This window comes from Trichechus manatus, unplaced genomic scaffold (genome assembly GCF_000243295.1).
Source record: "Trichechus manatus latirostris isolate Lorelei unplaced genomic scaffold, TriManLat1.0 scaffold00003, whole genome shotgun sequence".
NCBI lineage: Eukaryota > Metazoa > Chordata > Mammalia > Sirenia > Trichechidae > Trichechus > Trichechus manatus.
The window spans coordinates 2113565-2139555 of NW_004443939.1; the positions used below are offsets into that span (position 1 = coordinate 2113565).

The 25991-nt window shown below is 41.4% G+C and overlaps 1 protein-coding gene across 1 annotated transcript in view; it reads right to left on the minus strand.

Annotated features, from left to right (window-relative positions):
- The window catches only part of C8B (complement C8 beta chain), a 72006-nt gene that overhangs the window by 37265 nt on the left and 8750 nt on the right, over positions 1-25991 (minus strand). The window contains exons 3-7 of the mRNA XM_004368986.1: positions 22868-23009; positions 14335-14476; positions 10946-11078; positions 8144-8341; positions 3802-4042 (exon numbers count right to left, since the gene is read on the minus strand). Of these exons, the coding sequence (XP_004369043.1) occupies positions 3802-4042; positions 8144-8341; positions 10946-11078; positions 14335-14476; positions 22868-23009 (856 nt within the window). The remainder of the gene's footprint in view (positions 1-3801; positions 4043-8143; positions 8342-10945; positions 11079-14334; positions 14477-22867; positions 23010-25991) is intronic.

Sequence of the window (25991 nt, forward strand, 5' to 3'; positions counted from 1 at the left end):
GGAAGTAGATTGCCAGACTTTGTTGCAAGGTGTTAACCATTTGCACCACCCAGGGGCTCCTATGAAGTATTAACATGTGATTGAATCAGTTGGCCTTCAGTCAAGTGGAAATCCTGGTGGTGCAGTGGTTAAGAGCCATGGCTGCTAGCCCAAAGGTTGGCAGTTCAAATCCACCAGGTGCTCCTTGGAAACCCTTTGGGGGAGTTCACCTCTGTCCTATAGTGTCGCTATGAGTCAGAATCGACTCAATGGCAAGCGGTTTGGTTTCGGTTTTTACATAAAGCAGATTGCCTTCCATAATGTGGGTAAGCCTCAGTCAACCAGTTGAAGGCCTTAAGAACAAAGAAGGAGTTTCCCTAGCATTTATTCTGCCTCCAGACTATAAATAGACATTTTTCCAGAACTTCCTTACTCTTCACTCTTTCCATCACTTGACCTACAGATTTTGGAACCCAACCCTGAAGGAGTCTCCAGCCTGTTGCCTACAGATTTTGGACTTGCCAGCACCTGACCATTGTGTGAGCCAATGTCTTAAAATCAATCAATCTCAATCTCTCTCTCTGTACAGATTTTGTTTGTGCATATTTGTATGTATGTATGCATGTATGTATGTATGTATGTATCTGTCTGTCTATCTATGTATCTATCACTAGTTCTGTTTCTCTAGAAAAACCTGAGACAGCAACTACTGGCATCAGGGCAGACACCTCATATGAGATTGGTGTCAGTCTTCCTCTTCAGCCCCCTCTCCGAGGGTTTTTGCTACCTTCCAAATAGGACATGTGCCCAGAGTCATTTTCTATAAATTTGATTCCTTATCAGTCCCTAGAGATAGATCAGTGAGTACAGAGGCTGCTGAAATACCTTTCCTCTGACTCAGCCCCTTTAATCTTTCATGTAGTAGAAAGAGCTTGTTAATTGATTGATTGAGGTGGTTGTTGTCAGCCGATGTCAAGTTGATGCCAACTCATGGCGACCCTATGTGTGCAGAGTAGAACTACTCCATAGGGTTTTCAATGGCTGTGACCTTTCAGAAACAGATCATCAGGCCTGTCTTCCAAGGTGCCTCTCGGTGGGTTTCAGCTAGCAGTGGAGCGCTTAACAGTGTGCACCACCCAGGGACTCCTTGATTAATCGAGGCAATGCATATAACGTGTCTGGAATAGTGTCTGGCAAAAAGGAGGGGATTAATACATATTAATTTCCCTTATTTCTTCAGTTTTAGACCATTTCCACTTCCTCCCTCCCTAATTCTCCCTGAGGCATCCTTCGCTCCTGTTCTTGCTGAAATGTCAGCTGTGACTTGTGAGCATCTTTCAGTAGCACTTTGAGGCCAGTGCAGGCAGAGAAGAGCAACTTGAGTGCTGCTGTTGTCTTGCAAAATTGGCATAGATCAGTTTTTCCCAAAGTATATTCCTTGAAACGCTAATCCTCGAAGATTTTAGCAGGTTATTACAAGAGAAAGGGCTTCTGTGGTCAAATGAAGGGGCCCTGGTGGTGCAAACAGTTAAGCCCTCAGCTGCTGAGAAGCCGCCTGCTTGAACCCACCCAGTGGCTCTGCAGGAAAAAGACCTGGCCATCTGCTTTTGTAAAGACTACAGCCATGAAAACCCCATGTGACAAATGCTCGATCAAAAAGGGTGAAGAAGTCATTTTACTGTAGTCACTTTAGGAAACTCCAAGAGTGGGATATCATGTAATGTTTCCCCAACTTCTTTGACCACAGAGCCTTTTTTGTAGGGAATAGTTTGAGTAACTAGATGAAGCATGTTTGAAATATTCGTATTCCTGATCTTGGCAAGACTGAAGTCACGCTGACATACATTTCCATTACACACCATGTGTTTCCTTGCAAGGTCCCTGGGTGGCACACACAGTTTGCACTTGACTACTCACCTACAGGTTGGAAGTTTGAACCTACCCAACGTCACTGCACAAGACAGGCCTGGCAATCTGGTTCCGTAAAAGATTAGAGCCAAGAAAATCCTACTGAACAGTTTTTCTCAGTAACACATGGGGCTGTCATGAGTCAGAATCGACTTGACAACAATGGGTTTGGTTTTTTGGTTTCTGTTTCCCTTGCAAGTGTACTTGAAACCAAGCCCTGGCTCTGCCTCTGAAAAACCGTGTGATCCAGCGAAGTTCACCTAACCCTACAAACACTGTCTTATAGGAAAGAATAAAAAACCAAAACCAAACCTGTTGCTGTCCAGTCGATTCCAACTCAGAGCAACCCTACAGGATAGAGTAGAACTGCCCCACGGAGTTTCCTAGACTGAAATCTGAACAGGATCACATCACCTGGTTTTTCCTCCTGAGGAGTCACTGGTGGATTTGAACTGCTGACCTTTCAGTTAGCAGTCAAGCACTTGACCACTGCGCCACTAGCCCTCCTTGTAGGAAAGAATATCAGATTGGAAAGCAGGAATCATACCTTCCACCTGTAGTGGATTATAACTGGAAAGATCTGGCCATGAAATTGTTTGATTTTACTGTTAGGAAATATCACTATGTTTGCTGTGTGGAGGATAGATTATAGGGGAGGAGTGGAAATTGAATAGTAGTTAGGAAGCTATTGAAATAATCTGGAGTCTTGCTAATTACAGTGTGGTCTGTAGACCACAGCATCAGCATTACCACAAAGCTTGTTAGAAATGCAGAATCTCGGGTCTCATCCCAAGCATACTGAATCAGAATCTACCTCTTAACAAGATTCTCAGGCAATGTGCATGCACATTAAAGTTTGAGAAGCACTGCTCTCAGGGTAAGTCTAAGGTAGTAGCAGTAAAGACGGAGAGAAAACATAATTTGAAGATAGAGCTGGTGGGACTTGCTGATAGACTGGAAGGAAAGAAAAATAATCAAAGTTGATTCCTAGGTTTTTGATTTGAGCCACTGGTTGAATGGTAGGACCATTTCTGAGGTGTAGATGACTATGGAAGAAACATTTGGGAAGAATAGTCCCGTTTTCTCTTTAGGGCATATTGAGTTTGTGATGGTTGTTAGACACTCAAATGGAGGTATCAAGGAGGCATTTCAACATGAGCTCTTGAGTGCAGGAAAGAGATTCAGGTCTGCTATGGATTGAATTGTGTCCCTCAAAAATGTATGTTGTAAATCCTGACCCCTTTACCTTTTGATGTAATCCCATTCGGGAACAGAGTTTTCTTTGTTGTGTTAATGAGGCTATATCAGTGTAGGGCATGTCTTAAAGCTAACCACTTTTGAGATATATAAAGAGCAGATTAGGTACAGAAGCAAGTGAGTACAAATGAGGGAAATATGGAAGCCATACGGAGGTCATCAAGGAATAGAGGAGCACCAAGAGTAGAGAAACTGAGACAAGGACTCCCCCCTGGAGTGGACACAGAGAGAGCCTTCCTCTAGAGCCAAGGTCCTGAATTGAGACTTCTAGCCTCTAAACTGTGAGAAAATAAATCTCTGTTCCTTAAAGCCACCCACTTGTGGTATTTCTGTTATAGCAGCACTAAAAAATGAAAACAAGGATGGAAGTATAGATTAGGAGTTATCTACATGTGGAAGGTATCTAAAGCCATGAGATTAGATGAATTCTTCTAGACAGAGAGAGGAGTTGTAGAAAAGAGGACACAACCCAGACAGAGGGTCAGGTCAAGAAAGAAGGAGGAATCTGCAAATGACACTATGAAGTTGTAGCTAGGGGGTAGAAGGAAAACTAGGACAACCTAGGATTCTTCCCCTCCAACTAACAGAAGTCTCTCCCATCACCTCATAGTTTGCATGTGCCCCGCCAGGAAAACCAAAGTCCCCTGAGAAGTGTACCTGCTCTCTCCATGGCCTCCTTGTTCATAACGAGTGTGTATTCATAAGTGCCCCCGAGCACAGCCTCTGTGATGTAATGGGTCCCGTAATCACGGAAAAGATCTCTGTATTCCCCATAGCTGTACTCCAGGGGCAGCCGCTTGACTCTCTGAAGGAATTCGTAATGGAGCATGAGGCCTCTGGGCTTCAGCTTGTAATGTGCAACTTCAAGGTCAGAGCGCGCGTGCAGAAATGTGCTTTTCTAAATGAAATACCAACATGGGAAAACCAGATGTTTAAAGTTAGGAATCTGGAACGAGAAGATGAACTTTACAAATACCATTTGATGTTCCTGGCCTGGGGTCATCACTTTTATGATTCCTGTAGGATACATAGGGAAGGGGGGTCTCTTTGACAAGCTTTCATTTCTCATAAATATTCCAATGTCCTTTTCAGCTTGGAAGAGTTTGCTCTTAACTCACCTCCATACCGTAGCAAATAAGGTATATGAAGTGTAACTGGAAACAGACCTGGCAGAGGGTAGTGGAAGAGCACGACGTTGCTCTAATGAGATGCCACCAAGGAGTCATTTGTCTAGGGTTTGCTAATCTACAAAGGTAACCTCTGCTTGTGCATATTAAACACCATGAAGAAAAGCCACTCAAGAAAGCATACAAGTAGTGCTTTAGGAAGGCTAGCTGTTATAATGTATGGTGGGAGTCAGCAAACTACAGCCTGCAGAGCAGATCCAGGGCCTGTTTTTGTAAAAAAAAAAAAAAGTTATTGAAACACTGCCATATTTATTCCTTTACTTGTTGTCCATAGCTGCTTTCATATTAAAATGGCAGAGTTAAGTAGTTACAAGGGAGACCTCAAGGTCCTGCAAAGCCTAAAATATTTACTATTTACTCCTAATTAATATTTACAGAAAAAGTCTGGTGACTCCTGGTGTCTGACAGAATGAAAGATGATGATGCTAGATGAAGTATTCAGGAAATAATCATATAGCCAGAGGTCCCGGGGTAATGCAAATGGTTAACGTGTTCGGCCGCTAACTGAAAGTTTGGAAATTCGAGTCCATCCCAAGACACTTTGGAAGAAAATCTGGGCATTGAAAACCCTATAGAGCACATGTTGACTCTTACACAACATGGAGCCACTATGAGTCAGAAGTGACTCAAGAGCACCACCACCACCAGTCGCTGTCAAGTCAATTCCGACTCATGGAGACCCCATGTGTGTCAGAGTAGAACTGTGCTCCAGAGGGTTACCAATGGCTAATTTTTTAGAAGGCGATCACCAGGCCTTTCTTCCAGTGCACCTCTGGGTGGACTCAAACTTCCAACTTTTCAATTAGCAGTTGAGTGTGTTAAGTGTTTGTACCACCCAAGGACTCTAACTGGTAGGTATTAATTTAACCTGATGTGATAGGTTCCTTTACCAGCATACAGGCAAAGAAAAAGGAGAGAGGGTAGAATATATCTCACAGATATATTCTACCCCAATCCTAAAACTCTCAGCCAGCCTCACTGGTCACTTGGCTGGAAGTCAATAAGCCATGCCAGCTCGAGTTGTGACAGCTACCAAGGCCTGCTCACTTTGTCCCCTGCTTTGCTCTCACCCCATTCTAGTCCTGCCCTCAGTGAGTCATGACTCTTTTCCTTCTCTCTACCCTTCCTACTTAAGCAGTAACCAGGTTCTCTGTTTGTTATATTTCTAAATATTTCAGGTCCCATCTCCTCTGGCTTGGGTTGTTATAAAAGCTTCCCCAATGATTCCCCTTCTTTCTCTAGCCTGCTTTCAACGCTCCTATCAGATATGACTTCCTAAAACTCTACTAGTATTATGATAAAGTGCCTCTGGACACATAATAATACCCCTCATTGGCTCTCTATTACCTCCAGAATAAAATCATCTCCCTTACTTTGAATATAAGGCCTTCATAATCTGTCCCCCAGTAAACTCTCTGGCTTCAGCTTCTACAACCTTGAGTTTTTCCACCCCGTACCTTAAAATTTTCTACCACCCACCCCATATATCAGCATTAATTTAATTTCCCACTGTTCCCCAAACCTGCCATTCTTTTTCATGATGATTTTCCACATACTATTCCTTCTGCCTGAAACGCTTTTCCTGCTCTTTTCTGCCTGACACATACCTACTTATCTTTTAAATCCCTGCTCAATTGTTGCTTCCTAGTTAATTGTCGTTGTTAACTGCCATTGAGTCGGCCTCCAACTCATGGCGGGTGACCCCACGCACAACAGAACAAAACGTTCCCTGGTCCTGCACCATCCCATTGATCGGCTGAGGAATGAATCATTGTGATCTATAGGATTTTTGTTGACTAATTTTCAGAAGTAGATAACCAAGCCTTTCTTCCTAGTCCATCTTAGTCTAGAAGCGTAACTGAAACCTGTTCAGCATCATAGCAACACTCAAGCCTCCACTGATAGATTAGTGGTGACTATGCTTGAAGAGCATTGGCTGGGAAACGAACCTGGGTGTCTCATGGAAGGCAAGAATTCTTCCACTGAACCACCGATGTCCCTATTCCTATTCGATACCATCCTTGATTTCCCCAGGCACACATTCTCTTCTCTAGGATTGCACTACACTTTACTTATATTTCCTTTATAGTGTATACACCCATGCTGTGTTATAACCAATGTAAAAAAAATCAACAGCAAGTTATCTGCTCTCATGTTTACATCTCCTACTAGACTGTAAGCTTAAAGGCAAAAAATCATGTTTATTTGTCTTTAGATCCCAAGTCTCTAGTGTACTGCCTAGCACAACATAAGCACCCTACAACTATCTATTTGAACCAGGGAGGTGGGAAGGGAGGGAGAGAGTGGGAGAAACAGAAGGAGTAAATGGATGGCACTCTTTGCTCTGCTTCTCGTTAGTTCTATCCTACATCACTGTATTTCAGTCTTGAGCACCTAGTAAGTGCCATTATGAGTCTAGAGCTGAAAGAAACAGCCTCTGCCCTGAAGGAGCTCATGGCCTAGAAAATAAAGAAAGATCAGCAAAGACAATTACTATCTAATTATTTACTACCCATCTCCTGCTGGTTAATATTTAGGCAGTAGAGACCTGTCTGAGCCTTCATCATTCTTTTTTCTCATATGAATCACTGTAGATTTCAGTCTTGTCCTCCTCAAAGCCCCTTCGGATTAATTTTCCGTCATATCACACCATACTGAAAACTCTCAGTGGCTAGAGAACAAAATATACTTTCTTCACCCAGGAACTCAAGACTCCTCAGATATGCCTGTCACCTGCTTCTCCAACATCATATCCACTACTTCCCACTCCAGTTACTCCTCTCCCACCCAACCAAGAGGTTTGACCTTTACCTTGTAGGCAATAGGCACCAGATGATATGATTAGATTAGTATTGTGGACCATGGCAGCGGATGGATTTAGAGGGGGAAGTTGGGAGACAGGGAGACTGTTTAGAAGAGCAAAGCAAGAGTAAAAGAGCCTGGGTTAGTTAAAAATGTACGAGAAGTTAGATTCAAAAATATTGGAGGGTACTAACTGAAGGATTTGGTCACCAACAGATGCAGAAATGAAGTAGAAGAGCGAGCCAAATATAATTCTGTGGTTCTTAGCTTGGAAAAGAAGAAGGAAAAAATGTTATTAACGCAGAAGATGTAAGAGGAAGGACTTGCTTTGGAGTCAGCAAGGCATCCAGGTGATGATGCTCGGAAGAGTGAGCAGTGCAGGAGTAGAGCTCGAGAGAAAGTTAGAATCAGTGATGAAGGTTCGTGGCTCATGCCTGTAGAGGTGGGAGGTGAGTGGAAGAGGTCACCCAGGCCCAGCTGTAGTGTAAGAAGGAAGAGTGCCCCAAACTAAATATTTAAAGAACAGCTGGGGATTAGAAAGCTATAATCTTAAGCTTAATGAAAAACAAAGGAAAACGGCTTATTAGAAAATGAGAGAAAGTAATTATAGAAGGCCATAGACACTCGGCTTCTCTAAAAACTACGTTAACATAAGATTGAGCTATTTTTTGTAAAAGACTTTCAAGACAACAGAAACATAATGGGTTGTTAGTAGTCATGTGGAATATAGTCACGTTTAGGAATGGAATTTCAAATGAATAAAAAAAAAAAATGCCCAAACTCATTGCCCTAGAGTCAAGTCTGACTCATAGTGACACTGTAAGACAGAGTAGAACTGCCCCCGTAGGGTTTTCAAGGCTATAAATCTTTATGGAAGCAGATTGCCACATCTTTCTCCCTTGGAGCAGCTGGTAGGTTGGAACCGCCAAACTTTCAGTTAGCAGCCGAGTGCTTTAACGACTGCGCCACCAGGATACATGTCAATATAAAAGCAACTAAAGAATACTTACTGTGTGAGTGAATTGTTTGATTCTGCTAATAAAGTGGTGGTAATTAAAACTTCTGGAGTCATAGCCGAGTTCAAATAATGAAAGTATTTTAAAACCAAAGCTGAAATGAGACATGGCAGCTGTTCTCTCTGTCATATTATGCTCGAAATCTGCGTATGATTCATATTCTGTCAGCACAAATTCGTATTTGCCTTGGGTCTAAAGGAATAAAAAAGAAAATGTTTCTTATTTCATGTGACTCACGTCAGTTCAGCACAAGTCAGCATACTTATACTCTTGCACTCTTACTATGTGCCTGTCACTGGTCTAGGTGTTCTGCATGCAGGTAAATAAGGTCCAGTTTGGTCCCCTTACTCAGGAGCTCCCTCTTTATCTAGCAGAAGGAAAAAACAGTTGTCGTCGAATCAATTTTGACTCATGGCGACCCCATGTGTGTCAGAGTAGAACTGTACTCCATAGGGTTTTCAATGGCTGACTTTTCAGAAGTAGTCTGATAGGACTTTCTTCTGAGGCACCTCTAGGTAGCCTAGAACCTTCAACCTTTCTGTTAGCAGCTGAGCGCGTTAACCATTTGCACCACCCAGGGACGCTAATCCAGAGACACATATATTCAATAGTGTTGGGTTTAGACTCAGATGATGACTGATTTGGCTTTTAACTGGTAGAGGTGCAGGAGAACATTATAGGCTGTGAGCTCAGCTTAAGCAAAGGCATGGAGGTGGGACAGGACGGGATGGATTCCAGTAGCCACAAGGATTCAAGGGTGGTTGAATCAGAGGATGAGAGAGTGAGGGGAAGAGAGATGTATTGCAGGGGAATGTACTGGCATCAAAATGTTGAGGCTCTTGAATTCCTCGCTCTGAAGTATGGACTGAAACCTGTAGACAAAGATGAGCCAAGAGAGGAAGTAGCTGAGCCCTAGGAAGATCACTCTAGGGTAGGGTGGTAGTTGGACTGCAGGTGATGAATTCAGGGTCAGAGAGACAGGTCAATGAACAGGCTGTAAAGGGAGTGCAGGTCAAGAGCAGTGGCAGTGGTGATGAAGTGACTGACAGTTCTTAGAACTTAGAAGAGTGGTTTGCTGGAAAATCAGTGTTCTTTGTCCTGTGCACCAGGGAAGAATGCACTGCCCCAGTGATGCTGGAGAGACCAGTCTGAACCATCTCCACCCCCACTCCCATTGCCTTCTGGATGCCTGTAATCCACATATGAAGGTACAGCTCCTCAGCCGCCATGGAAGGGAAGCAGAGGGATCAGAGCATGGTCTAGAGAAGGCTCCCTGAAGTTGGATAATCTTGGGTAATTGACTTAACCTGTCTATGCCTCACTTTCTTCATGTGTAAAATGGAGAAGACAACGTTTTCTATCATTAGGCTTGGTCTGACAACTGAGTTTATACAGGAATACAGGCACTGGTGCAGTGCTTGGCACAGGGTTGTTGGGTGCCATCGAGTCTATTCTGACTCACAATGCCCCGTGTGTACAGAGTGGAAGTGCCTCCATATGGTCTTGGCTGTAATCTTTGTGAGAGCAGATCGCCAGGTCTTTCTCCTACAGAGTCACTGGTTAGGTTCAAATTGCCAATCTTTTAGTAAGCAGTCACGTGCTTAACTGTTGCATCACCAGGGCTCCTTTGGCACAAGGTAAGTGCTCAAATATTATTGGCTGTGGAAAGAGGAGACTTAAGATATATATCCTGCCTGGGTTAGGAGCTGTTTTAACCTGGATGATGAATGGCTGCTCTAAGACCTCCCTTGAAAGGAGGGGCTGCAAGGATGGCACTGGGCACATGGTAGAAGCATGAGAGTGCAAGGGATCTTTGTCTGGCCAACAACTAGGTTTGGCCCTGAGCTAATATTTCCATTTCGGCCAGTGAGTGTGTGTTGGGTTGTGAGGGGGAGTTATTAGCCTAACCTTCAGAACTATGGAATTTTAGGAGTGGACACTGCCATCAAGACCCTCTAGTCTAACTTCCTCATTTTACAGATGGGGAAACTGAGGCTCAAGTGGAAAAGAAACTTAGTCTAACTGTGACCTGTGGCAGAGCCAGGCCTTGACCCAAGCGTCTGGATTTTGCGCTCTTCCCATCGGATCTCAAGCATGTGCGTTGTACAGTAATGGAGTCTACTCTAAACTCCACTCTCGGTGAGATTTGTTTTGAAGCGGATATATTAGTCATAACACAGGTTGACACTGAGGGAGCATTTTATAGTTTAAAATGCTAATAACAATGCCTAGTTCTATTAGGCAAGAACTTGGTAGTAATAATAACGATACAACAATAACAACAACAAGTTAACATCTCTTGAGAACTTACTGGGTTCTGTGCTAAGCACTTCCACATTATTATCTCATTAAACCTCACCCTGCAGAGTAGAATCTTCATAATTCCCAATTTAAAGATAAAGAGACAGAGGCTGAGAACATTAAGATTATACAGATGGTAAATGGCAGATGGCACTGAGTCTGTGTGACCCAAATCCTAAGCTATACTTTTACCCCCATGGTAGCTATTGACATTATTATTACTACTATTGTTACTATTACTATTACTACAACTACAATTACTAGTATACTATACTACCACTGTTAGTATATATAGCATTTCATCCTTAACACAATGTCTTGAGGAAGCAACCGCCCATTTTACACATGAAGAAACTGAAGCTCAAAGAGGAAAAGTGATACATCCAAGGTCATATAGCTCGCAGGATACAGGGCCTGGCCTTGAATTCACATTAGCTGACTGCTTGCCCAGTGCTCCCTCCGCTATCCTGCAGTTGCTTCCTGGCTGGTACTCACCTTTGGGGTGTAGCTTTCCACATTATGTGGCTTCCTAAACCGTGTGTTGAGGATGTAATGGGGAGAGCATCCACCAGCGTAATACCTGTGATCTAGAACCGGGCCCTCCAAACTGTTTGTAAATAAATTTAACCTGCAGGGAAGGCACAGAGAAAGTGAAGAGGTTAGTTTTGCAGGGCTGCATAATCTCAGATGGCAGACCCTACAGAAAGAAACCAAAACTCCTTGGCACAGCATTCAAGGCACTCAGTATCTGGTCCCAAATGAAGCTTTCCTGCTTCGGTTCTGGTCACCTCCAATTACAATCAGATACCCTAGTTCCTAGCCATTTGGAGAAGCTTGTTTTTCCTTGAATCTGCTTTGCTCCTTCTCCTACGTGTAAGCACTGTTCCCTGTGCCCAGAATGCCCTTCCAACTCTCCATTGTTTTATCGCCTCCTTGTCTTTCAAGATTGAGCCTTCACTGTTGTGGGAAGCTGTGGGAAGTCTTCACTGACATCTCTCATACCTAAAACCCCACCCACACGGGATTAGAGGAGCTCTAACATCCTGGGCTTACCCTTCATGTATTCATTGCACTATACTATTACGAGAGTGGAATAACATGCCTAGGTTCAAATCCCTATTCTGCCAATTACTAGCTATGTGACCTTGGGCAAACCAGTTAACCTCTCTGTGCCTCAGTCTCCTCATGTGTAAAATGAGTACTATGAAAATACCTACCTCACTGGGTTGTTGTGAGGATCGCATGTGTCAATATTTGTTAAGCGATTAAAACACTGCTTAGTTTGTGAGCAGTTGCTGTCAATTCCGACTCAGAGCGACCCTATAGGACAGCGTAGAACTGCCCCATAGGGTTTCCAAGGAACGGCTGGTGGATTTGAATTGCTGACTTTTTTGGTTAGCAGCCATAGCTCGCCATAGCTTTTAACCACTACGCCACCACATTTGTTATTATTTATGTGTTTGTTGCCCTTACTAGACTGTGTGCCACTTGAGGGTGGTGATTTTCTTCTCAATTTCTGTGCACCTCCCATCACAAGATATATGCAAAATAATGACTGCTTACTGAGGGTCTAAGTGATGATAGACACTATAGCGGGTGCATTCCATGCCTCATCTCATTTAATGCCCCTGCAACCCTCGGCTGCAGTTATCACTACATCCCTGGAGAGGAGGAAAATTCAGCTGTTACCTAAACGTTCTCATTTCCTTCTGAGGTACCACTCCATTCTTGACCAGCTCTGATTACAGCAAGTTCTTTGTGTACTGAATGGAGTTCTCTTCTCCTTTCAGCTTCTACCCATTAGCCTTGGTTCTATTCCTAACCAGGATTGTCTTAGGCCTTCTTTCCCATGACAGATTTTCATCTATCATAATATACATTTATTTGTTTTATTTAACAAATATAGCATAGTTCTTACTGTGTGGAGGTACTGCCCTAAGCAATTTATGCATATAAGTTCATTTAATCCTCTAGCAACCTTATGAGGAGTCCCTGAGTGATGCAAATGGTTAAGCGCTCCACTACTAACCTAAGTGTTGGTGGTTCAAATCCACCCAGAGGCACCTTAGAAGACAAGCCTGATGATCTACTTCCAAAAGGTCACAGCTTTCAAAACCCTATGGTACAGCTCTACTCTGCAGGCATAGGGTTGCTATGGGTTGGAATTCATTCAACAGTAACTGGTGGTACCAGTAAGCAAGCTTCACAAAAAAAAAAAAAAAAAAATTGCCTCGAGTAGATTCTGATTCATAGCGACCCTATAGGACAGAGTAAAACTGCCCCATAGGGTTTCCAAGGAGCAGCTGGTGGATTTGAACTGCCAACCTTTTAGTTAGCAGCCAAGCTCTTAACCACTATACCACCCGGGCTCCAAGCAACCTTAGGAGACAGCCCCATTTTACAAAAGAGGAAACTGAGGCACAGGGAGGTCAATGGATTTGTCCATGGCCTCACTGCTAGCAGCAATTAGTGGAGTCAGAATTCAATGTCTGGTGGTCTGGTTCCAGAGTCTGCATTCTTCTCACCACACAAACTGCCTCTCACTTACTAGTTTACCACAGAACTCCGAAACAAAGGTATTATTGGTTGTCTTCTCCAGGTGACGAAACTAAAGCTCCACATAGGTATGTACCTCACCTGAGGTCTCCTGGCACGTGAGTTGCTCCTTCTAACCCTGTGTACAGTTTCCATCCAGCTGGACTCTACTACTTGGTTTGACCCTCTGCTCTCTCGCCTTCTAGTTGAGGGACCGCTGGAAACTCACTTAACTTTTCTGGGCCTCAGTTTCTTCCTCTGGGAGGTAGTATTACAATAATTATCATATGAGGTGTTCCTAAAAGGAGGCCCCACATGAAGCTTCTCTCTTTAATGACAGCTTTTAAGGATTAAGATACGCTTTTTGTTTAGGAAGAAGATGAATTCCATTCAGGGTCATTGTTCCTCTCCCCATACAGAATCACATACACTGGTTTCTTAAAACTATGAGGGAAAGGTCTCACTCCTGGAGTCTGAGAAGCTGCAGCATTTGGCAGAAAAATAGGATGGAGGTGGCAGGACCTGGAGTCAGAGGAGGTGGCCCTTTTGACCTCGGAAGAGTCACCTTGCTTCTCTGACCTCGCCAGAGGATCAGACCAACTCAGAGATCCTCAGAAGCTTGAAACACAGATTGATTCCAGAGCCTTCCTGGAAATCCATTCCTTCATTAACCATTTATGAGCTTCTCTTCCAGGCCAGGCCCTATGCTGGCCTAGGGATATAGAAAAATAAACCTACTCCCAAGTTTTCAACAGGATATAAACCATAATGCTTAGGAAGCACCTAACACAGTCACATAACCAGTTGCTGTCTAGTCGTCACTGACCCATGATGATCCCGTGTGTGTCAGAGCAGAACTGTACCCCACAGGCTTTTCAGTGGCTGATTTTTCAGAAGTAGATCACCAGGTCTTCCTTACAAGATGCCTTTGGGTGAACCCACACTGCCCACCTTTCATTAGCAGCCAAGTGTGGTAACCATTTCAACCAACACAGTCACATAACAAAAAAACAAGCTATTGTTGTTGAGTTGATTCCGACTCATATCAAGTGTTAAATTAATGTTCAACCCCAGCTATCCTGTAGCAGCCCATTGGTCTCTGTACTAGCTCTGTCCGTAGTGTCCCTACATCGCCCTCCTATGTGGTCCATGTTTGTCCACTGGATGTGCTCCCACAGCTCATCTGGACTGTCCTCGAGAGCATCCAGACGCATTCACTTACATGCTATTCCTTTTTCAGAAAGGAAAGAGAGGAGTTCTGTTTTTATCAGCTCCCTCCCTCTCTAGTCTCCAGAATCACATTTAACTCAATGCCTTCTCATCTACACAACAGGAAGACAGTCACTTACCCACTGGCCAGGGTGTCAATCGCCCAGTATTGGTCCATTTCATGCTGACATTTTTTATAAATTCTTCTACAGTTTGCCTCATCTAATTGGTCTCCACAGTCATTGTCCCCATTGCAAAGAAGTCTGCGGTTTATACACCTCCCTGGGGTGGAGAAAGGGTACCATCCACAGTCACACGATTATCAACAAGGGGAACTAGCAGGGCATGAATACCTACTTTGTGCTGGACATTTAGCTGGGCCTTTAATGCTCATCTTGATTAGTCCTGATGTATCAAGGTCAGTTGGTAATGGCACTAGCAGCTTAACCCCCATCCCCATATCCCCCCAGAAGAGGCCAGCACTGTAATTCTGAAAGCATTTTGAGAGGAGATTGTTTGGAAACATTCTACAAGGGCAAGGGTGGGGGGTGTAGAGAGGGAAAGTGTCTGATAACCCAGGGGTGAGATGGCCAGACAGGAGCCATTCTCTCACTGAGCTCCAGAGAGAAGTGGATTTGGTGGGTTCTGCAATTAGTGATTAGCTGCGTCACCTTTTATACATTACCACAGTCACTGTCCCCCCTTGCAAAGAAGTCTGCAGTTTAAACACCTCCCTGTCTCAATTTACTCATCTATAAAGTAGGGAAATCATCATACCTACCCCATAGGGTTGTTAGGGATTTAAATGATAAATAGAACAGCAGTGACTCAGGGTAAGCGCTATGTAAGCGTTATTATCATTACTATTATTAGTGTTTTTGTGAGCCAAGTTCACACTGCTAGTAAATACCTATAGCAGGATTTGAACCTGTTGTTGTTTGTGGCTGTTGAATCTATCCAACTCATGGCAATCTGTAGCAGGATTCAAACCTGTAACTGTTCGATCACCAATTCTCACAAAACCTCACTGCCTTCAACACCATAGCCATATGGCCTGTGAGAAATGATCTGTATCACTTTGGTTCCTTTAAAGGTCCCCCTTCCCCCACTGACCTGACTTCCTTTCTTATTTGTATCTTCTTGGGGGACAAAGCCCGTAAAAAAGGTCTCCCTGTTTCCTTCCATGTGTCCGGTCACTTTTAATCAATGCTTTTAGGGCGTTAAAGGCAGAAGAAAAACAACCTAACAATCTGGTCTTCACATGTTTCTTACAAGGCATTTAAACTAAAGCCTGACCGAATAACCATTATGACTTTGGTCAGAATCACGGAACACTGGCCATAATAGGTTTACAGACACACTGTAAAAAAGGCTCGCAGATTTATGGGATTGAATTTTGCATTACCCCAGGAATTGTTCTAAGAATCTCTAACTCTTTCTTGAAAGATCTAGAAGAACACTCCACATGGGTACAGTCAATCTAGAAAGTTACAACTTGGCATCTAGATAATTTTGGTAAAATACCCTTATTTTTGCCTTAGACTTAGTGAAATAGAAGAATATGTTTGCTTGAATTAGCTAGATGAAGGAGTTGCAAAGACAAGTGTTTACTTAGTTCTGCAGCTAATGATTATTCATTTGTGTGCTCCCTCCCTCCCTCCTTCCCTCTCTTTCCTTCCTTTCTCCCTCCCTCCCTTCCTTCTTCCCTCCTTCCCTTTCTGCCTTCCTCTTCCCTCCTTCCTGCCTTCCTTCCTTCTTTCTTCCTTCCTCCCTTCTTTCTTTTCTTCCTTCCTTCCTTGTTATATCTTCCTTCATTTGTTATAACTCTCACAACACACATTCAGAAATTATTATTATTTCAAAAGGGCTGGTTTGGAACAATCTTATGAAGACACAGCCAGTAAATTACTGCACAAATCACTTTCCAGGAAAGAAGGGTATAAATTGAGGCATTTAAAATGAATTATCATTTTGCCTGGGTTTTCTTTTTTTTCCTTCTAGCATACATAGACGGCTACATTAATTGAATTAATTGTTAACATATGTGGTGTCTAATTAAATTTCAGTGCTGGCCTATGGGGCAATTCTACCCTGTCTTACAGGGTTGCTGTGAGTCGGAATCAACTCAATGGCAATGGGAAAAATAGAAAAGTATGTATACCTAGGAGTGGGACTGCTGGATCATAGATAGGGTAGTTCTATTTCTAGTTTCTTAAGAAAGTGTCATACTGTTTTCCATAGTGGTTGTACCATTTTACAGTCCCACTAGCAATGGATAAGGGTTCCAACTTCCCCACATCCTCGTCAACATTTGTTGTTATTTGTTTTTTTTAAGCTGGGGTCAGATGGTATCTCATTGTAGTTTTGATCTGCATCTCTCTAAAGGGCTAATGATCATGAACATCTTTTCATATGTTTGCTGGCTACTGGGATGTCCTCTTTGGTGAAGGTTCTGTTCATGTCCTTTGCTCATTTCGTGATTGGGTCGTTTGTCTTTTTGTTGTCGAGTTGTTGCAGTTTTCTATAGATTTTAGAGATTAGATCTTAAAAGGATAAGTCATTTCCAAAGATTTTTTCCCCCAGTTTGTAGGCCTATTTACTCTTTTAATAAAGTCTTTTGATGAGCATAAGTTTTTAATTTTTATGAAGTCCCATTTATCTATTTTGTCTTCTTCTATTAGTGAATTTGTTACGTTTGTTGTCCTATTTTTACAAAAGATTAGGTCCCACAGTTTTCTCCCTATGTTTTCCTCCAGGAAAAGGTCCTTGATCCATTTTGAGTTAGTTTTTGTGTATAGTATGAGGTATTGGTCCTGTTTCATTTTTCTGCAGGTGGATATCCAGTTTTGCCAGCAACATTTATTAGAGATTGTTTCTGCCCCACTGAATGGATTTTGACCCCTTGTCAAAAATCAGTTGTCCATAGATGGTTGTGTTTAATTCTGAGTTATCATTTCTATTCCACTGGTCTATGTGTGTATCGTTGAACCAATACCAGGCCATTTTGATTACAGTTGCTGTATAGTATGTATCAATATCAGGGAGTGTGAGGCCTCCTACTTTGTTTTTTTGTTTCGTTTTGTTTTTTCTTCAATATTACTTTGGCTATTTAGGGTTTCTTTCCTTTCCATACAAAGTTGGTCATTCATTTTTCCATTTCAGGAAAGAATGTTGTTGGGATTTATATTGGGATTGCATTGTATCTGTACATCGCTTTAGCTAGAATTGACATTTTCACTATATTAAGCCTTCTAATCCATGAGCACAGGATGTCTTTCCATTTTTATGGGTCTCTTGTAGTAATGTTTTATAATTTTCATTGTATAAGTCTTTTATGTCCCTAGTTAGGTTAATTCTTAGATATTTTATCGATTTGGGGGTATTGTAAATGGTATCGTTTTCTTGGTTTCTTTTTCAGAGTACTCATTGTTAGTGTAGAAGAACCCAACTGATTTTTGTGTGTTGATCTTGTACCCTGTAACATTGCTAAATTCTTCCAACAGTTCTAGCAGTTTTCTTGTGGAATCTTCAGAGTCTTCTATGTATAGGATCATGTCATCTGCAAACAGAGATAGTTTTACTTCTTCTTTTCTGATTTCGATGCTTTTTATTTCTTTCTTGTCTTATTGCTCTGGCTAGGACTTCTAATACAATGTTGAATAAGAGCGGTGATAATGAGCATCCTAGTCTCATTCCCATTCTCAAAGGGAAGGCTCTATGGAATATAATGTTGGTTGTTGGTTTTGCATATATGCCCCTAATTATGTTGATAAATTTTCCCTCTATTTCTATTTTGCTAAGAGTTTTTATCAGGAAATGGTGTTGAATTTTATCTAATGCCTTTTCCACAACAATTGATTTGATTATAAGGTTCTTTTCCTTTGTTTTATTTATGTGGTGGATTACACTGATTGATTTTCTAATGTTGAACTACCCTCATAATCCTGGTATGAATCCCACTTAATCATGGTGTATGATTTTTTGATATGTTGCTGAAGTCTGCTGGCTAGAATTTTGTTGAAAATGTTTGCATCTATGTTCATAACGGATATTGGTCTGTTATTTTCTTTTCCGTGTTGTCTTTGCCTGGTTTAGGTATCAGGATTATACTGGTTTCATAGAAAGAGTTCAGAAGTGTTCATTCCTCTTCTATGTTTTTAAAGAGATTGAGTACGATTGGTGTCAGTTCTTCTCTGAATGTTTGGTAGAATTCTCCAGTGTAGCCCTCTGGTCCTGGGCTTTGTGTGTGTGTGTGTGTGTGTGTGTGTGTGTGTGTGTGTGTGTGTTGGCAGTTTTTTGATGACACCTTCAACCTGTTTTTGTAATGAGTCTGCTTAAATTTTCTACCTCTGCTTGTGTTATTTTAGGTAGGTAGTGTGTTTCCAAGAATTTGTCCATTTCATCTAGGTTTTCAAATTTGCTGGTTTACAATTTATCATCGTAATCTGTTACGATCTTTTTTAATCTATGTTGGATTGGTTGTAATATCATCAATTTCATTTCTTAATTGGGTTATTTACCTCTTCTGGTTTTTTTTCTTTTGTCAATATATACAGTGGTTTGTCTATTTTATTGATTGTTTCAAAGAAACAACTTCTGATTTTGGTGATTCTTTCTATTGTTTTTCTATTTTCTATTTCATTTATTTCTGCCCTGATCTTTATTATTTCCTTTTTTGTGGTAGATTTGGCTTCTTTTGTTCTTTGTTTTCTATTTGTTCAAGTTGTCAGTTTAAGTTAATGATTTTGGATCTTTCTTCTTTTTTAATGTAGGTATTTATTGCTATGAATTTCCCTCTGAGTATTGCTTTTGCTGTGTCCCAAGGCAATTTGATATGTTGTGCTTTCATTTTCATTTGATTCAAGGAATTTTTTTAATTTCAATTTTTTATTTCTTCTGTGACCCAATAGGTTTTTAGTAGTATATTATTTAGTTTCCATATATTTATTTTTCTCCTTATTTTTCCTATTGTTTATTTCTAGTTTCATACTCTTATGGTCAGAAAAGATGCTTTGTATGATTCAATCTTTTAAAATTTGTTGAGATTTGTTTTGTGTCCTAGCATATGATCTACTCTGGAAAATGATCTATGTGCACTGGAGAAGAATGTGTATTGTTCTGATGCTGGGTGGATTGTTCTATATATGTCCATTAGGTCCAACTGACTTGTGGTTTTATTTAAGTCCTCAGTGTCCTTAGTGATCTTCTTTTTAGATGTTCCGTCTATAATTGAAAGTGATGTGTTGAAGTCTCCTTAATCAATATTTGTTTTCTGTATTTTGGAGCATTGCTGTTATGTGCATATATATCTATAATTGTTATGTCTTCTTGATGGATTGATCCTTTTAATATTATGTAATGTCATTCTTTATCTCTTGTAATAGATTTTGATTCAAAGTCTATTTTATCTGATATCAGTATGGTCACCCTTGCTGTTTTTTGTTTACTGGTTACATGAAATATTTTTCTCCATCCTTTTATTTTCAGTCTGTTTTTGTCCTTATGTCTAAGGTGTGTTTCTTGTAGGCAGTTAAAAGGATGGATCATGCTTTTTTTATCCTTTCTGCCACTCTCTGCCTTTTGCATGGGGCATTTAGACCATTTACATTAAGGTTATTACTTAAAATGAAGTGTCTACCTCACTCATTTTACTATTTGTTTTTTGAGTGTTTCGTATCTTCTTTGTTTTTTTATTCTGATTTTTTCTGTTTTTGTTTGCATTTGGCTGCTCTCTTGTGATGAGTCTTTTTGCTTTCTTCCTTCTTTTCTTCTGAATGTTTTCTCCTTGGTGATTTCTTAGTGGTCACCACATATATTACATTACATAACTTACAATTGCAACAACGTTTAACATATGAACAATGGTTAACATATGACCTTAACATAATAAATCTATTCCTGATATACTCCTTCCTCCACCATCACTGTTGATGTGTCTCCATTAACATCTGTATACAACCTATATTCAATAAGTTTACTTTGTACTTATTTCTTACAAACTTGATGTTGTATTGTTCGTGGGATTTAATTATTGAGTTTACTCCCTGAATATATCATATACGTCGTCCTTATGATTGCCTGTGTTGTTGCATTTTTTGGAGATCTCTCCCTTATTTTTTATTTTTTTACTTATTTTTCCAGTGTATAGATACGAGTATTTATTTCATAATCTTGCCTTTCCACTTGGAGTACTCCCTTGAGTAATAGTTGCAATGCTGGTCTAGTAGTGACAAATTCCCAGGGCTTCTGTTTGTTTGGGAATGTCTTGATTTCTCTCTTGAATGACAGCTTTGCTGGGTAAAGAATTCTTGGTTGGAAATTGTTTTCATTCAGTATATATGTCACTGTATTGTCTTCTGGCTCTAAAGTTTCTTGGAAGAAATCCACATTTATTCCTATGAAAGACTCTTGGTATGCTATATTGCGTTTTTCTCTTGTTGCTTTCAGAATAATCTCATCTTTGGTTTTCAGGAATTTTATTAGCGTATGGTGCAGAGTTGATTTTTGTGTGTGTTTCTTCTAATTTGGGTTCACGTAGCTTCCTGTATTTGCAGGCTTGGTTCTCTATTCAGGACTGGGGAATGCTCTCTGATTACTTCTGGAAAATTGTCTCTATGACTTTATCATTGTCATGGTGCTCTGGAGTTCCAGTAATTCTAATGTCAGCTTTCTCAGTTGAATCCCATATTTCCATTTGAGTTTTTTTCTCTCTTTGTTCCTTTCTCTTGAGACTCAGTAAGTTCAGTTATTTTGTCTTCTAGTTCATTTATTCTATCTTCTGTATGTTCAACTCTATTGTTGAGTGTTTCTCTTACTTTTTCTAATTCAGTTGCTTTATTCTTTGGTTCCAGTAGTTCTCTTTGTTTTGCTTTTGTTTATTTATGGTTTCAATTTCCTTGTTGAGGCTCTCATTTTGTTCTTCCATTTGTTTCCTCATCTCTACTAGCTTGTTTTTTGTGTTATTTTTGCTTTCTTTAAACATGTTTAGCACCATAGCCTGAAATTTTCAATTTGTTCTGTTAGTCTGGCTTCCACAGGAGAAATTTTCTCTTCATGTTTTGGTTTCTATTGGTCCCTCTTCTCTTGTGATTTTGTGCATTTTACTATTTTTTGTTGAAATTGGGCCAATTTGCTATCTTTTTTTTACCTTAAATTTTGTATTGGTGGTGCAGCAGTCAAGTGCCCATCTGCCAACCAAAAGGCTGGGGCATGCACCTACCAGCCACTCCACAAGAGAAAGATGTGGTAGCATGCATCCATAAAGGCTCATAGCCTTGGAAAACCCATGAGGCAGCTCCACTCCACCACACAGTGACTCCATGAGTAAGATTTAGCCCAGTGGCAGTGGGCCTGGTATCTTCTCCTGAGAACCATGGGAGGACACTTTTATCCTTAGCTTTTTTTTCAGTGCTGATTTAGGTGTTCTGGATGCTTGATCTCTGGAGTTCAATATGCATGCATGGGGATGGGGGTTTAGCTGGTCACAGACACTGACGTAATTGGTGGGACTCAACTTTTCTGTGTCAAAGGTGGGGGGCTCTCTATGTCTTTCCCTCATGGGTGCCCCTGAACAGGCTCTCCTACAGTGTCCCTCTACAGGCAGGGAGCCAGCCATTTCCCTCTGTGTTGCCTGTCCATCCAAAGTATTCCCTTCACCCTGCTGCCCTTGCAGTTCCTCTCAGTACTAGTGCCCATCGATCTCAGGCCTCAGTGAGATTCAAAAGCACTCTCTTGCGGCGTCACAGTCTTCCTTTATCTCCTCCCAATCATGTAGCCCATGAACTCCCATAGTCAGTCTGTGCCACATTAAAAAATTGGGCTACAGCTTTCTCAGATTAGCTCCCTTTCTGTGTTCCCTTTTGGGGTGTTGCCCAGCCCCATCCCCACTTGGCTGCGATGAGCGAATGTGCCAGATGTTAGCAGTTAGGTTCTTCCAGCTCCTGTGCCATCCCTGCTCATCTCTCCCCTGTTTCTGGACTCACCCTGACTCTCTAACACCTCAGCTGTTGTCTGGAGTTCTGAAGTCTCAGTCTGTGCTTGTTTTTATTCATTGTTCAGTGGTTTAGTAGCTGGGGGAATAAATGGGAGCATCCACTCACTTTGCCATCTTACTCCACCCTCCATCTTGTAAGATCTTAACATCACCCCCAATTTTCTACTGAGGGAACCAAAATGCAGAAAATTTAAGTGACTTACCATAGGTCACAAAGTCAAAATAAGACCTGATTCAGGATGTCTGATTCTAGCAAACATAATTTTGGTTTCCTTTATGTCAATGAACTAAGTTTGAATTCCAAAATTTCTAATTGCAGTTCTTCTCCTTACCTGATGTATGATCTTGGGCAAGGAACCTCCTCAAGTTCCAATATCTTAATTTTTAAAGTGGGGAAAATAATAACATCTACAAAGAATTTTCATATTCATTGTGTCATTTGATGCATATAACAGACTTGTAAGATATTAACATCACCCTCAATTTTCTGTTGAGGGAATCAAAATGCAGAAACAACTTCTTTGTGGGTTGTTTCCGTGAAACAGTATGTATAAAAGGAGGTCAGAAATTTGAGGACAAGGAGGCCTCCTGCATTTCCCAGAACCCTCATCTTAAGCACTAGGCATCTGCCATTGCCTCCTAAGAAAGCTTTCCCCTCCCATACTTTTGTCCCTCTATACCTGTGTGTGCACACAAAAAGCCTTCACATCGCGTTTGACTTCGGCATGGTCTGCTGGTAACACAGTCTTCTGTTTCCTTGTCAGAGAAGCTGCATGGTTCCCCATGAAACTGAGATGGCCGGAGCAAGTAGGAGTGTCTGTACTGTAGCAGAGAAGAGCAAGGTGAACCAAGGGCATCAAGACAGAAAGTAAAGACAGAGGAAGCCTATTATGGTGGGCAGAATAATGCACCCCCCCCCCAAGATGTCAATGATTTCAACGTCCTAATCCCAGAATCTGTGAATATTTTCCTTACATGGCAAAACGGACTTCACAGATGTGATTAAATTAAGGATCTTGAGATGGGGAGCTTATCCTGGATTATCCAAATTGGGGGACCATAGGGACCATCAGAGCTGAGGATACTGTACACAAATGGATCCCTGGGCTAGGATTTGAATTTCAAGCAGAGCATTGTATTGTCTGATCTCTACTCGCCCAGCTTCTCATGTTTCTCCTATTACATACACCTAACAATCTGTTATGATTGGCTGTTTTCCTGACCTTTTTCAACTAGAGTATAACCACTCTGAGGGCAAGGACTCTGTCTTTGATCTCTCTGTATCTATACTGATCTGTAAAGATTTGCTCAATGTGAAAAAAGCATAGAATTTTGAGTCAAAAGTTGGTGGGTGCTTTCATGTAGCCCTTTCCATAATAAAATAATCTCTCAGCTTGATTATTCCAATGAGTTGATTCAAGTATTCTCATTTACCCCTTAAGACAATCAGTATATTATAAGTGAAAAAGCATGTGCTTTGGGGCCACAACTGACTCTGACACTTCCTAGTTATGTGATATTAGGCAAGTTACTTAACTTTTTGAATCTCAATTTACTCATCTGGAAAATGGGGACAATGAATTACCTAAATGTACAGTTATGGAGATTAAATGAGACATATATAAAGAATTCAGAATTTCATTGGGTTACATAGTAGGCACTCAATTTCTTGTACTTATCTTTCTTCTTATTATTAATGTTCTAGTACTCAATATTACTATATCTCTACCTTTTGCTCACTTATTCTAAAAATATTGATCAAGTGTGCTGGGCACTGCCACTCAATGTTGAAAAAGGTAGGTGTTAGTTTTACTTGTTTGTTTATTTTTAACCGTAATCAGGCCCTCCAGCCTTCCTCAAGGAGGTCACAGACGGTGGCAGTAGTGGGGAGTACCAGGTGATCACAGCACAGTGTCATGATGCCATGGTCAAGAGGGAGTACAGAGTGGTCTGTAAGCTCATAGGGCAATCCCTGATGCAAACTCAGGCGATGGAGGAAAGCTTCTGGAAGAAGTGACATGTAAGCTGAGACCCTAAGATGAACAGGAGTGTCAGGCAAACATGGAGAGCTGGTATGAGGAGGGTAGAGAAGAGCAATCGGGTGGAGAAGACTGCTGAGCCAAAGTAGAGAGACTACAGAGAATGTGCCTTGCTTAAGAAAACTAGAAGAAATTCATAATGGCTGGAAGGAGAAGTGCAAGAGGGAGAGTGGCAAGAGCTGGATGGACACATCAACAGGAACAGGTAATACAGGGCCCTCCAGACATCTGTAAGGTCCAATTTGGTATTTTATCTGGTGGCTAGGAGAAGCCACTAAAGGGTTTTAAGCAGAGAAGTGATCAGATTTAGGTGGTTTCCAAATGCTAGTTGCAGTCAAGATTTTGATGCACCAAAGGGACAAACTAGGACAGTAGCCCTTTTGCAAGATGACACATTAACAAGCAGGGATGGATTGCTCAGTAAGCAAGCTACACACAGACTTATTTGTGCTTACTTACTAAACTGTATTACACAATTTCACCTGTTGCGGTAAAACCCACGTGAAATTGTGCACTACAGACTAGTAAGTAAACACAACATGGGTTTCACCACAACAGGTGAAATTATGTACTACAGATTAGTAAGTAAGCACACCTAAGCCTGTGTGTACCTTGCTTACTGTTAGCTCATGAGTACTGTGCTTACTGGTTTATCTACTCCTGTTAACAAGGTATGGTTATTACTGGTATGGCATCTGCACTCGTGGCTTTGAAAATCCAAAAAAGAAAGATAAATAACCATTCATCCATGCTCCTTTGTACTTCCAAAGGGTCTTTCTTCCTGGATGGCAGAGTCTGGCAGGACAGGGATAAAGTCTTCAAAAAAAACTGCTAGAAGCTTAGCCCCAGGCTCCGAAGACAAACTGGGTTTGAGGAGTGTAAAAAGGATAAGGAAATACATCTCCAAATCCGAGTTTAAAGGCTTTGCTGAACCCCCAGCCATCAACCCTGAAGACAGCAATGATGTCCAGCTGATGTCTACAGCAAGATCAGTGAAGAGGGATGTCTGGCTGACTGGCTGGATGACTCATGCTGAGTCTTCCTGATTTATGGTGCAGATGAAGCAATTATCCAGATAATTGGATCAATGTTGATAACTTCAGCAATAAAGCCTACTTTGGGAACTGAATAATCCTGCTTGGCTCTCCACATAGATCCAGTTAACTGTGTAACTGTCCTGGGCCTACTTCCACAGCCTTTTTAGAGTCCTAGCCTAGGGCTGGGTTGGTTTCTCAAGAAGCTGGAGAAATGGCAACCATTCTCTTTTATCTGACATCTGTTGTTCTCAGAGCTGGGATCCTGGGTCAGCCTTCTTAGACAAGAAAGCCTGAAGAAAAAAAAAAATAGCAGAAACTGCATGTTTTTTATTGATAGAAAACTAGAAAGGAGCCCGTGGGTCTATCAATAAAAAGGACGCAGTTTCTGGAGTCTTGGTTTACCCATCTGCCTAATGGAAATTGTAACAACTATGCTGAGTGCCTTATAGAGATGTCCTAAAAACACAATGAAATAAAACAACAGATTTTTATGGAGCATCTACTACTGGCCTACACACTGAAGATACAGAATTGAACACACTTCAAGAGCTCACTGTTTAGTATTAAAGGTAAATAATAAAGAGTATAGTATGATAAATGGTAGCCTACAAGGGCAATAGGGAGCTATTGTAACTCATGAAAGGGTGCCTTATCTAACTGGAGCTGGGGTTGAAGAGAAGTCAAGGAAGGCTTCTCAACAGAAATGGTCCCCGAGTAGAGTTTCAAAA